The following is a 12,495-nucleotide window of genomic DNA, read 5'->3' on the forward strand; positions in this document are numbered from 1 at the left end:
AACTACTTTTTCCGGCACTGTCTGCATGATAACTCATACAGTTTTTAATATTTTTTGATGCAGTTGTTTTTAATATCCGAAAGTGTTTTCTCTATAGATTTGGTTTTTGATATTTTTATTAAAAAATTTTATAAACATAATTAAAGTTTGACTTTTATGACGTAAAACGCATACTTTTTTTAAATGCCGTAAATTGCAAACTTTTTCGAAATTCAAAAATCCGGCTGGACAGACAATAACTACAATATTGTGCGTAAATTTTATATATATATTTTTTTTTTGTTGAGAGTATTATGCATTTTCTTCCATATAAAGGTTGCTCGAAATTTTTGATATAGAGAAATTGCGCAAGACCACCAGCAAAAAGAAAAAAATGACAAAAATCTGCGCGATTTTTTAGCTACTTCAAACTTGCAGTTTATTTTATAATACCAAAATTCAATGGACTATAAAACTGCATACCTTAATTTTTTCTTAAAATTCTAATTCAATTTTTTTTTGTATTTTTCTAATTTTGCGCAACGCCTGAAATTTTAAGTTATATGGGTTTTATTGTAGTGGAAACTATATTTTTATAATAAATAAGTAAGTAAATAAATGGGCAAAACGTTGCAATGTGTCGCGCTAGGGATCCCTACAAAATGCTGTATATCAAAATTCTTTTCGTACGAAATACTGTAAATTAACGTAACAAAATTCTGCAGTGACAAAATTCTGTATTTACAGAATTCTGTATTTACAAAATTCTGTACTGTCTTAAAAAAATTCTGTATTGACAAAATTGTGTATTGACGAAATTCTGTACTGACAAAATTCTGTACTGACGAAATTCTGTATTAACACAATTCCGTATTGAAAAAATTTTGTGTTGACAAAAGTCAACGAAAAAAGGAGTTCTACGCAAAAATACGGTGGATTGCGTAGCCGGAGTTGGACTGATGAGGGTTATTTTTTGAAGCGCGGCCGAAGGCCGCCCACGCGAGAAGAAGTTCTACGTAAAAATACGGTGGATTGCGTAGCCAGAGTTGGACTGATGAGGGTTATTTTTTTGAAGCGCAAACTGAAGAAAAAAGTGCGCACTTTTTTTATAAAATTTGTTGAATTTCTTATCATTTACTTACAGCATTTCGTCAATACAGAATTTTGTCAATACAAAATTTCGTCAATACAGAATTTCGTCAATACAGCATTTCGGCGATACACACTGGGGATTTTTGTACTGAGATGCGGAAAAAAGTATACATACCAAAAAATATTTACATTTTTACTACTAACGAAGTTGTATATATTTGTGTATGAAAAGAACGTGTTTAAAAACATTATTTTTTAAAACTATTTTTTAAAAAAAATTTAAAAAAAAATTTTAAAAAATAATGTTTGGAAAGAACATGATTTAAAACAATGTTTAAAAACTGTTTTAAAAAAATGTTGAAAATCAATGTTTTTTCCATATAGAAATATATACTACTGCGTTATTTGTAAAAATATGAAAATTTTTATATGGACTGCCGACAAGTGAATAAATAATGAACAAATATTTATTTTTAATGATGTCATACATACACAAATTATACACATTAGATATTCATATAAAACATATTTTTTTGCAAATTTTATTCTTGTAAAAGCGCAATTACTTCCTTGCTTAAATCACTGTGCTTTTTCTTATTGAAAGAAGGTGTCAAATATGATATCAACGGGTCTGATGTCACCATCATTCGGTGCATGATGTCTTGATTCGTGGCAATTCTGCTGCATTTTCTGGAGTGTCTGAGTCTATACTTTTTGTAGTCTTTGTTTCGACATTCCTGAGCCTCTTCAGACAATATACCCACAGGGAAAATACAATTTTCCATTATATCCTTACCGTGTATGAGAATTTTATGGAGAGTAGTTGGCATATTGTACCATTCATACAAAGTAACAAACTTTTTTGCTGTCTCCATACAAAAATCTCCAAATTTTGTTGGGTTCACTGGCTCACGTATGGTTATGGCTTCAAGAATAACAGCAAATCTTTTAATTGTGTATTGACGAGTATACTCGTCATGCGTATAAATTAGTTACCATTGGCTATTTAAATTACAATTTTTGAGAAAAACTACACATATTCTCAAATTTCAAGATGTTTAGAATATTTTGAGGCTATGCTAATGAAAACCATTAACAAAATTATTGCCGCAGATTTTTTTTTTTTTTTGTTGCCCTGTGTTATCATTGCCAAAAAAAGGCAGTGGCGCCTGGTGGCACCTGCAATTGATTAAAAGTGAAAGAGAAGCTATTAAGGAACACGTTGATACTAGTTTCTGACCGTAGGTAAATGTAGCTCAACTTGCAGATCCAAGAATATAAAGGAATATGATTTTTTTTTTTTTTGTTTTTGTAAAATTAATTATAAATAGATAATCAAATGCTTCACAGCCTTTGTTCTTCCGGCTAAAATATATAAAAATATCGTACCCTAAATGAAAAATAAAAAATTCGAAGTCGGCTCAAGCAAAAGGAAAAAAAACCACCTTGGGCTTTGAAGTTTTTTCTTAGTCAGTTCAATACTATAAAACAATTATACTTTTCACATATCTATAAAAAAAAACTGTAAGTCGGAATTTAGTAATTCTTTTTGATTTTATTGTTGGTTCTATTCTGGAATTTAGAAATACCATTAAACATTGCGTAGGTGGTATGTTGGAAATTTGACTTTTTTCCGCAAAATCCCCAGTGTGCGATACAGAATATTTTGTACAGAATTTTGAAATACAGAATTCTATAATACAGAATTCTGAAATACAGAATTTTGTATACAGCATTTTGTAAACAGAATATTGTATCATACAGCATTACGTACCCAACCCGTCGCGCTATTATTATTATGACATTTAGGAAGTTTTATGCTCTCGAAGAAAGTAAAAAACCAAAGTTTCATAATTAAAAAATAAATCCACAGAAGTGGTTTAAAGTTTACTTTGTTTCAAGTTTCCCTAACTAGACTACTTCAGTTAAAGTCTCACATCTGCGGAGGCTTTTCTCTGATTTCCTTAAAATTTTGACACACCTTTAAGGAAGTCATATGTAGAACAGATTCCAAGTGATTTTTTTCCCGAACTGAATGACGTTGCGGCGAATGGGAATAAATAGATTTGGAGTAAAAACGAAGACTGGAAAATTTATAAAAAAAGTCATCCTTCAAAATTTGCAAAAATTTAACAAACTTGAAAAACTGTCATCCAAATTTTGAACTTTTCAATCAGAATCCTTAGAAAATTTAAATATGCGGTTACCATAGCCCATTCAATTTTAGTAAAGTAAGATAAAGCGTAGATTTGAAGTCGAATTTTCTTCGATATAAAGTGCATGTTTGGAAGTCATTTATATGGAAGAAAATGCTCAACATCTCTGCGAAAAAAAATTGTCCATAACTTACTTGGCTACAAAATTTAATTGGCTGTACTCAAATAATAGTAACGGAAATGTTTAGAAAAAATCATCTGAATAAAGCGTTGGAATTTTTTTTGTTGTTGTTTTGAAAATCATGAATTTTGAAGATTTGGAGCTTTGAGATATACATAGTTTTTGTTGTAGAACGCGTTGTACTTTCATGGAGGTGGTCATCAAAAGACTGCAACGTCTCGTGAAATGGTTCAAAAAGTGTTGAAGAGACTTGAGCGAAATCCCCGACGAAGTGCCAATCAAATGGCGAAAGAACTGAAAATATCTGCATCGCCGCATACTAAAATGTGATCTCAAAGTCAAGATCCAAAAGGCGCATGGTCTCACACCAAAGCAGCAACTAGTCAGACTTGAGAGAGCGAAGGAGTTGCTGCGCTTGACCGAAAGCGGTCAATTGCGGAAAATTGTGTTTTCTGACGAGAAAATTTTTCAAATTGAGGAATTAGTAAACTCCCAAAACGATATGGTTTATTTGACTGACCGTTCATACAAGATTTTGAGTCATCGATTGGCCACCAGGAGGTAGCACCCACCACAGGTAACGGTTTGGGCCACTGTAATCCCACCGTTTTCATCGAGCCTAGCCTCAAGGTAAATGCGAAATATTATCGGGAAAGTATTCTGCGGTTTGCTTTCAAGCCGTGGGCAGACAAACATTTCGGTGATAGACCAGGAATATTTCAACAGGACTTGGCACCGTTTCACAAAGCTCGAGCGTACCAAGAATGGCTAAAAAACAACGTTCCGAATTTCATAATGTCCACACAATGGCTCTCAAATTCACCAGACGCAAATCCGATAGATTATTCTCTTTGGGCCATTTTAGACAGAAAGGTCCGAACTAAAAGATTCACCAATCTCGAAGCGCTGAAAAAAGTCATTGTCCGTGAGTGGGCCAAAATACATGCAAGTCATATTCGGGCAGCTTGTGATTCGTTACTGGACCGTCTCAAGGCCATAGTTAAGGCAAAACGTGATCATATCGAGCAAGAGAAAATTGATTCTTAATTTTGTAGTATTTTCACACATTTCTTACTTTAAATTGAATAAAAGTAATTTTCCAAACTAAATTTATGGTTGTTGTTGTTGTTTTAACAGTAATACAAGCCCCGTCAGTGTAGGGTATATCACCGGTCGTCTTCGTCTGTCTCATCTAAAGGTAGGCCCAGGAAACATGCTGTTTCGACGGGTTGGGTCCAGAGGGAGAGGGGTGTTAGATGAGTAGGTTTGAGGGGGCATATGAAGAGGTGATTAGTGTCGTGCGGAGTATCTTCACATGCCGGACATACTCGTATGTTTAGTATGTGGGGGTCAATTCTGGATAAGTAGGAGTTTAACCTGCTACAGTATCCAAAACGTAATTGTGCCAATGTTGCGCGGATCTCACGGGGAAGCTGGAGCTCTTCATCTGCAATAGGTGGTGGTTGGTCTCCGATTACGGCATTCACAGGGCGGAAGCTTAAGAAGGTGGTAACAGTCTCCCGATGAATGTCGTTTATTGACTGTCTAAGTATTGTCTGGTCCAGTATATTTTTGCTAACATTTCTGCTGACATTCCCATGGCAGCCGGTTCTATGTTACCGGAATGGCTCGAGTTTTTCCCGTCCAAGGGCTACCGCCCCAGTGAACTAGCCCTGTCTAGTGTACAGTATATCACCCTAAATTTATGGTATTTTTAATTAGTTACACTTCGAGTGCCGGACCCTGTAAAACTTGTTAACTCGTCCCGTTACTATTATTTTGAACACAGGTGTATTCGTCGATATTTACTGCAACAAGCTTAATGACATTTTTTTTATCACAAATAAACTACATACACGTACTTATTTGACACCCCTATGGTAGAATCCAAATTTTCGTATTTACTACAATAATTAGTAGCTCCACTCCTCAAAATATGTATAAAAAGTGTATGCTGTAATCCGTTTGTAACTCTCCACCGCGTTGCCAACCAAAAACGTGAAATTTATAGTTTTTAATCAGCTGCATAAAGAAATAAATAATCAGCAGAAATAAATGAACAAATATCATTGCAAATTTAAAACTATCATTTTTTAGCCATTTGTAAAGAATTTTTTTTTAACTATTGTAATTAATTTAATGGACTCTGTAGCTGTTGACTTTTTTAATGTGCTGTATGCTGCATTCAAACGTCCATTTCACGTTCCACTAACGTCGCTTCTACTCCATAAGAGGCACCTCCCTTGATGCCTGATGTGCTTGTGTGCAGGCTTCTTAATTCAATAAACTTTTCTTCTATGTCGTTAAATGTATGCATTTTGCCTTCACGTCTGATTTATTGGTGGACAATTTATCGCAAGATGTTCAGTCCGGTTCACTTGATTAGAGACATTAATTTTTATGGAAGAAAATGGATATTAAGGGGGTGTAGTGTAGATTTTTGAAGAAATCTAAATTTTTTTTTGCATGCTTCCAAAGTTTAGACATTAAAGAATATGTCATTAAGAAGATTTTTTAAAATTCCTATTTTGTCATGAGTTAAAGCCTTTTTGGTGGCTTGGCATCAGTTCCGATCCATCTTGTCTGAAGACTTTGAACGCATTTTTCTCAAAATTACTTTTTTCGAGCTTGCAGTAAGGATATCTCGAGTTCTAATGGACCGATTTACTTGAAATTTGGGAAGGATGACTTACCTCGAATCTATAACTTTTCACTTAGAATTAAAAAAAAACGAAATTGTTTTTTTTTTTTGTTTTCTTTGTACAGCTCTTCAAAAACCGGGCGAAATTCATGCCTCTACACTAGAATGCTCCCTTAAAGCTACCGTATTTGAACTAGTAATCCAAGGTTTTCTTATAATTTAAGTGAAGACCGTAGTTTGCTCGAAAATAAACATGCAGAAAAATTATTCTACAGGGTGGCGCACGAATCGTGCTACAAAAACAAAACGTAATAACTTTTTTTCTAATCAATGTATTTAACTTTTTGTTTTTTTATTGTATAGATAATTCAATTTTATTTTATGTAACTAATTAGTTTTGAAAATAATAGAACGTAAATGACCTCCATGCTCATTCACGCATATGCGACACCTGATGAGAAAATTGTTCATTGCGCACTGAAGGGTTGAAGTCGGGATCGCCTCAATTATTGTTGTGATGGACTGCTTCAATTCAGTCAAATTACTTGGTTTTGCTTTATACACCTCTTGTTTGAGATAACCCCCATAAAAAAAATTCTGGTGCAGTGAGGTCAGGTGACCTTGGGGGCCAGCGGAAAGTGGAATTTCTGGATATCAATTTATTTCTAAATTTTCGTTGGAGCTCCTCCATAACCGGTCTGGCTATATGTGCAGTTGCTCCATCTTGCTGGAACCAAATGCTGTTAAAAGGGATACGTCTTCGCCGCAGTTCTGGATAAAAAAACTCCTTCAACATGTTTAAATAACGGTCCCCATTTACAGTCGCTGTTACACCGTTTTCTTCGAAGAAGTATGGCCCGACAATGCACCTTGATGAAACTGCGCACCACACTGTGACTCGTTCTGGGTGCAGTTCCATCTCATGGAGTATTTGCGGATTTGATTGACTCCATATACGGCAATTTTGCTTGTTTTCATTGCCGTTTAGATCAAAATGGGCCTCATCAGACATAAACAAGCAATTTATGAAGTTGTTGTCTTCTTCGGCCATTTCAATAATTTTTTGACAAAATTCCAGGCGAATAGGCAAATCCAGAGGGTTTAATTTGCTTGTGATTTGAACTTTGTACGGAAACAAGTTTAAGTCATCATGAACTATCCGCTGCAATGACCGTCTGCTAACTCCAATTTGCGCCGACAAGTTACGAGTCGAAACTCTTGGATTTGCCTGAATTGACGATGCTACAGCCGCGATTGTGGCTTCGACCCGAACATGGGGATCTCGATGGTACGGTCTGCGTGCGATGCTTCCAGATTCAGCAAACATGTTCACCAGCCTCATAATGGTCCATCTGCTCGGGGGAGTGCCGCCAAACTCCCGCCTAAATTCCCTTTGGACGGAAATGATGGACTGCAAAGCATGGTACCGCTGCACTATCCAAATCCTCTTTTCGGTATCCCAAGCCTCCATTTTTTGTAAATCTAAATACTAATCTGCAAAATAAAAAAAAAGCCGATTACTCACACAGAAAAAAAGTTATTACGTTTTGTTTTTGTAGCACGATTCGTGCGCCACCCTGTATCTAATGATATTTCACAGCAGTAAAACTTCAGCAGTTGTAATATTGTACTTGATTTATTGGTTCACTTGAGTAGAGGCGCTCAGTTAGCCTATATTATTTGTGCAATAAAGCTGTGAAAAGGGATAGTTTTTCAAGAATTCATTGTGTTTGGTCGAATAATTTTTAATTCTAATAAAATAGGATAGCAGAAAGATTTAGCAGATCGCGAAAAAGGACAAATCGATATCTTGACCTCAGAGGGTCTTTCAAATTGTCATATAGCCAAAAAGCCATTTGTCGAAGTCTAAATGTTGTGAATCTTTACGTGAAAGAAGGTGCCTTCTATGATAAGAACTACAAAGGCAGAGCTGCGGATGCTTTAACACCGAAGAAAACCTGAAAAATCATTAGAATTGCATCAAATTCCGTCCTTTCAACAGGCAAATCCATTATTTTTTATAGCTGGGTATATCGTCTTTCGTCTGATATCCCTACTAATATCATAATCACATAAACCTTTTTTTTTAAATATAGCCCTTTGAATCTTTAAAAAGGCACTCGGGTCTGACTATTTTTTTGTCCTGTTCGAGGATCCTTTTTAATAGGTTATATCCATAAATCGATAGAAAATTAAATTTTAGGAAGCTACCTGGAAGCTCGGCCGCTATAGCCGAATGGATTGGTGCGTGACTACCATACGGAGCTCACAGAGAGAACGTAGGTTCGAATCTCGGTGAAACACCAAATTAAGAAAAACATTTTCCTAATAGCGGTCGCCCCTCGGCAGGCAATGGCAAACCTCCGAGTGTATTTCTGCCATGGAAAAGCTCCTCATAAAAATATCTGCCGTTCGGAGTCGGCTTAAAACTGTAGGTCCCTCCATTTGTGGAACAACATCAAGACGCACCGCACAAATAGGAGGAGGAGCTTGGCCAAAAACCCCAAAAAGGTTCTATACAATATATATACCTGGAAGCTCAAGTCGTTAGCTATAATAGAAATATGTCATATGTTTATACTTCATCTGTCTCGTAAAAATAAAATCAAACAATGATATCTAATTTTCGATACATTCCTACTATCTTTTCTTTCATGGGCGTCCAATAACAATGTGGTAACAACAAAACAGGCCAAAGCACTCGGACGTGTTCTGTTCGAGCAGGTGTGTCGACAATTGAATCTTCTCGAGGCAGATTACTTCGGGTTGGAATATCAGGAAATCTCAACACACACTAAATATTGGCTGGACCTTGAGAAACCTTTAAATCGACAAGTCGGCCTGTCACTCATCGATCCGGTGCTTCGCTTCTGCGTTAAATTTTACACTCCTGACCCAGCGCAACTCGAGGAGGAGTACACAAGGTAAGTTTCGTTCGAATAGAATTTAATGCTCGTTAGATATTGTTCTACACATACAAATGACTGTATTTAAATACAATCACAAACGTAGATAAATGCAATCAATAAAACCAGCATTCCACATCTGAATTTTGTTATTTATGGCATTGAGTTTACCACCACTTACCACCACCAATGCTTTTTCAGGTATCTTTTCTGTTTGCAAATTAAACGAGACTTGGCCAATGGGAGTTTGCAGTGCAACGACAATACCGCCGCCCTAATGGCCAGTTACATAGTGCAAGCGTCATGTGGCGATTATGTGCCTGAAGATTATCCTGATCATACATATTTGTCATCATATCGCTTTGTACCTCATCAGGATGCTTCTATGCAGCGTAAAATCATGGAAAATCACAAAAAGCATGTGTAAGTATAAATGTTGTGGCAAATAGAATAAGGGCACTTTGCTTACAGAGAAGATAATAGTTGATAAAACAAATCGTCGTTAAGTTGGTAATTGTAGACAAGGCAAGTAAAATGGTGCCGCAAATTGGCATATACAAGGTGAAGTCCAAAATAAACAAGACTGAGCTAAAATAGAAACGACAGGGGCTTTGTTCTGATAACTTCGAGATTATTTATTCAAAATAGTCCCCTCTCGCCTAACTGTTTTGCGCGATCTGAAGGCTTTTCGAAAGAGTGTGACAGGTCATTGACCGGATTGTCCTTCAGGATGTCGGTACAAGCCTTTTGTATAGTCTCTACAGACGCAAAACGTTTTCCTTTCCTTTCATGGCCAAATGTAATTTTCCGAATAGGTAGAAGCCACAGGGAGCCATATCAGGCGAATGCGATGAGTGATTGATGGTTAAAATGCGATTTCTAGTCAAAAAATCAGTCACAAGAGGGTATCGATGAGATGGTGAATTATCATGCAATAAGCGCCAGCTTCCTCCTTCGCGGTATTCAGGGCGAATTCGACGAATGCGATGCAACAAACGCTTCAAAACGCCGTTGACACGAACATCTTGTGGAATCGTAAAAACAAATTCGCATCGACTTGATTTTTGACTTCTCCAAACGCGATTTTTTGGGTGGTGGCTCGTCTGGGGTCTTCCATTTGGCGCTTAGTTTCAGGTTCATATTGGAAACACCACATTTCATCACCAGTTACAATGTTGTAAAGGAAGTTCTCGTCCTTCCTCGCCTCTTTAATGTGAACTTTCAAATGTTGAATTCTGAGCAATTTTTGGTCCTCAGTTAACTGGTGCGGAATATGTGTACAGACCTTTCGTAAGCCCAAATGATCAATTGAAATGCAATAAATCGATGTTTTGGAGATATTCAACTCCGATTCCATGAATTTCAATGTTGATTTCGGTTCATTTTTGATAAATTTACAACCAATTTCAAGGGAGTTTTAGGTGATTATTGATTTTGGGTGGTCCGTATGTTTATTGTCATTTATGTCCCCACAACCATCTCTGAAACGTATAAACCACTCATAAACTCTGGCACGAGATAGAAAATCATCGCCATGAACTTTTTTCATCAATTCAAATGTTTGGGTAAACGTTTTATCGATTTTAAAACGAAATTTGATATTAGCTATTTGTTCGAAACTCGTTTTTGTACCGATGACACAAACATACTGACACTTTAGAGGCAATAACTTCGCTTCCACTTAACCGAATGTCATCAAGCTTTTACTGGAAGTCAGCCAACGCTCTAACTCATTAAAAAGATGGCGCCACCAAAAACATTTCTATGAGGCCAGGCTCGTTTATTTTGGACTTTACCTTGTATATACATACTATAAAGGGTGATCAGATTGGAAGTACTTTTTTCAGTAGGGTTTATTTGACAGATCTCGCGTGACTACTGCCAAACTAAATACATAATTTTATACTGTATTCATTGACATTTCATCATGGAAAAACTTATGCCCAACAACAACGTTTAGAATCGTTACGAGAATCGACGTTCTGTGAAAACTTTCGCAAAGACGAGGCAGCCGCCAATGTAACAGCGAATGGCGAACGCTATTGTGCCATGAAAAACGACTTTTTGATGACGCAAATCCAAGACGGCGATCTCCACAACATTTGGTTCCAACAAGACAGCGGACGGCGCTACTTGCCATACAGCACGTAAAACAATGGGTTTACAGGCCATGAAGCAATGGATTTACTGCGTTGTCGATTTAGGGAGTAGTTTATCTCTCGTCGTGGACCAGTGGATTGACCATCAAGATCGTGTGATAGCTTTGGACTTTTATTTTTGAGGGTTGGAGGGTCTAAATGCTTCGTTGATAAACCAGCTTCGATTGACAGATTGGAAGCCAACATCGCTAAAGTAATTCGCGAGATACCGACCGATGTTCTCCAATGAGTCATTAATTTTTGGTGTTTACAAAGGGGCTAATTACGACGCAGTTGTTGTGGGCAACATTTGAAAGGGACATGACTATCTTTCATTTTCATTTCATCTCACTTATACGATCTTCGTCGGTGAGCGAGCAGCGACCTCAGAACATTGATTGCACAAGTTTTTTACGGTGCTCGCCGCATAATGATTTTAGCTGATCCATGTATTCTGTGTGTTGTAATCCACATCGAAAATTGTGACAAATAATCGCTCGAAAATGTTCGCGTTTCAATACCATTTTTATGCCCGACTTGTGCACTTTCAGTTATACCTATAATCGTGAAAACTATTGCTAATAATTGCCTTATCTTTGTTAGCGGTCAGTCTCCTGCTGAGGCTGATTTGAATCTTCTGGAAACGGCCAGACGCTGTGAATTATATGGCATGAAAATGCATCCAGCGAAGGATGTTGAGGGCGTACCACTCAATTTAGCAGTCGCTCATATGGGCATTGCCGTCTTCCAAAACATCACACGCATCAACACCTTCTCGTGGGCGAAAATACGCAAGATATCGTTCAAACGTAAACGGTTCCTGGTGAAACTACATCCTGAAGGATATGTAAGTGGCGGCGCATAAATATCACACATACATATGTACATATATATAACTGCTGCATCTTATTATTGTCAATGCGCGCACAGGGTTATTATAAAGATACTGTGGAGTTCTTCTTTGAGGGGCGTAACGAGTGTAAAAACTTCTGGAAGAAGTGTGTAGAGAATCATGGTTTCTTCCGTTGTGCTGCGGTGCAGAATCAGCCCAGGCGAAAGGCGCGCGTTTTGTCGCGTGGCAGTTCCTTCCGGTTTGTTATATAATTTAATATTTTTATTGATATTATATGTTAATATTTCGCTAAATTATTTCTCTGAAATTCTACAGTTACAGTGGCAAAACACAGAAGCAAATAATCGAATTCGTGCGTGAGAATTATGTAAAGCGTCAAAACTTCCAAAGGTGAGTGTCGAAGTTTAATGCTAACAAATTTTTCACATTATCAATCGTATGATTTTTAGTTTCTATGAATCAATATTGTTGTTGATCAGTGCGGCCATTTGCGTTTTACTTATTTGACTTATGAAATATAAAATTAAAGTGTTTTGCTAAATATTGGCC

At 36.8% G+C, this 12,495-nt stretch overlaps 1 protein-coding gene across 2 annotated transcripts in view; it reads left to right on the plus strand.

The window, feature by feature from the left end:
• The window catches only part of LOC129238035 (FERM, ARHGEF and pleckstrin domain-containing protein 2), a 114,889-nt gene that overhangs the window by 51,866 nt on the left and 50,528 nt on the right, over window positions 1-12,495 (plus strand). For both annotated transcript variants that reach the window (XM_054873075.1, XM_054873084.1), the window contains 5 exons: window positions 8,741-8,973; window positions 9,157-9,378; window positions 11,697-11,940; window positions 12,024-12,184; window positions 12,262-12,336. In XM_054873075.1, the coding sequence (XP_054729050.1) occupies window positions 8,741-8,973; window positions 9,157-9,378; window positions 11,697-11,940; window positions 12,024-12,184; window positions 12,262-12,336 (935 nt within the window). The remainder of the gene's footprint in view (window positions 1-8,740; window positions 8,974-9,156; window positions 9,379-11,696; window positions 11,941-12,023; window positions 12,185-12,261; window positions 12,337-12,495) is intronic.

The sequence above is a fragment of the Anastrepha obliqua genome, chromosome 1 (assembly GCF_027943255.1).
Source record: "Anastrepha obliqua isolate idAnaObli1 chromosome 1, idAnaObli1_1.0, whole genome shotgun sequence".
NCBI lineage: Eukaryota > Metazoa > Arthropoda > Insecta > Diptera > Tephritidae > Anastrepha > Anastrepha obliqua.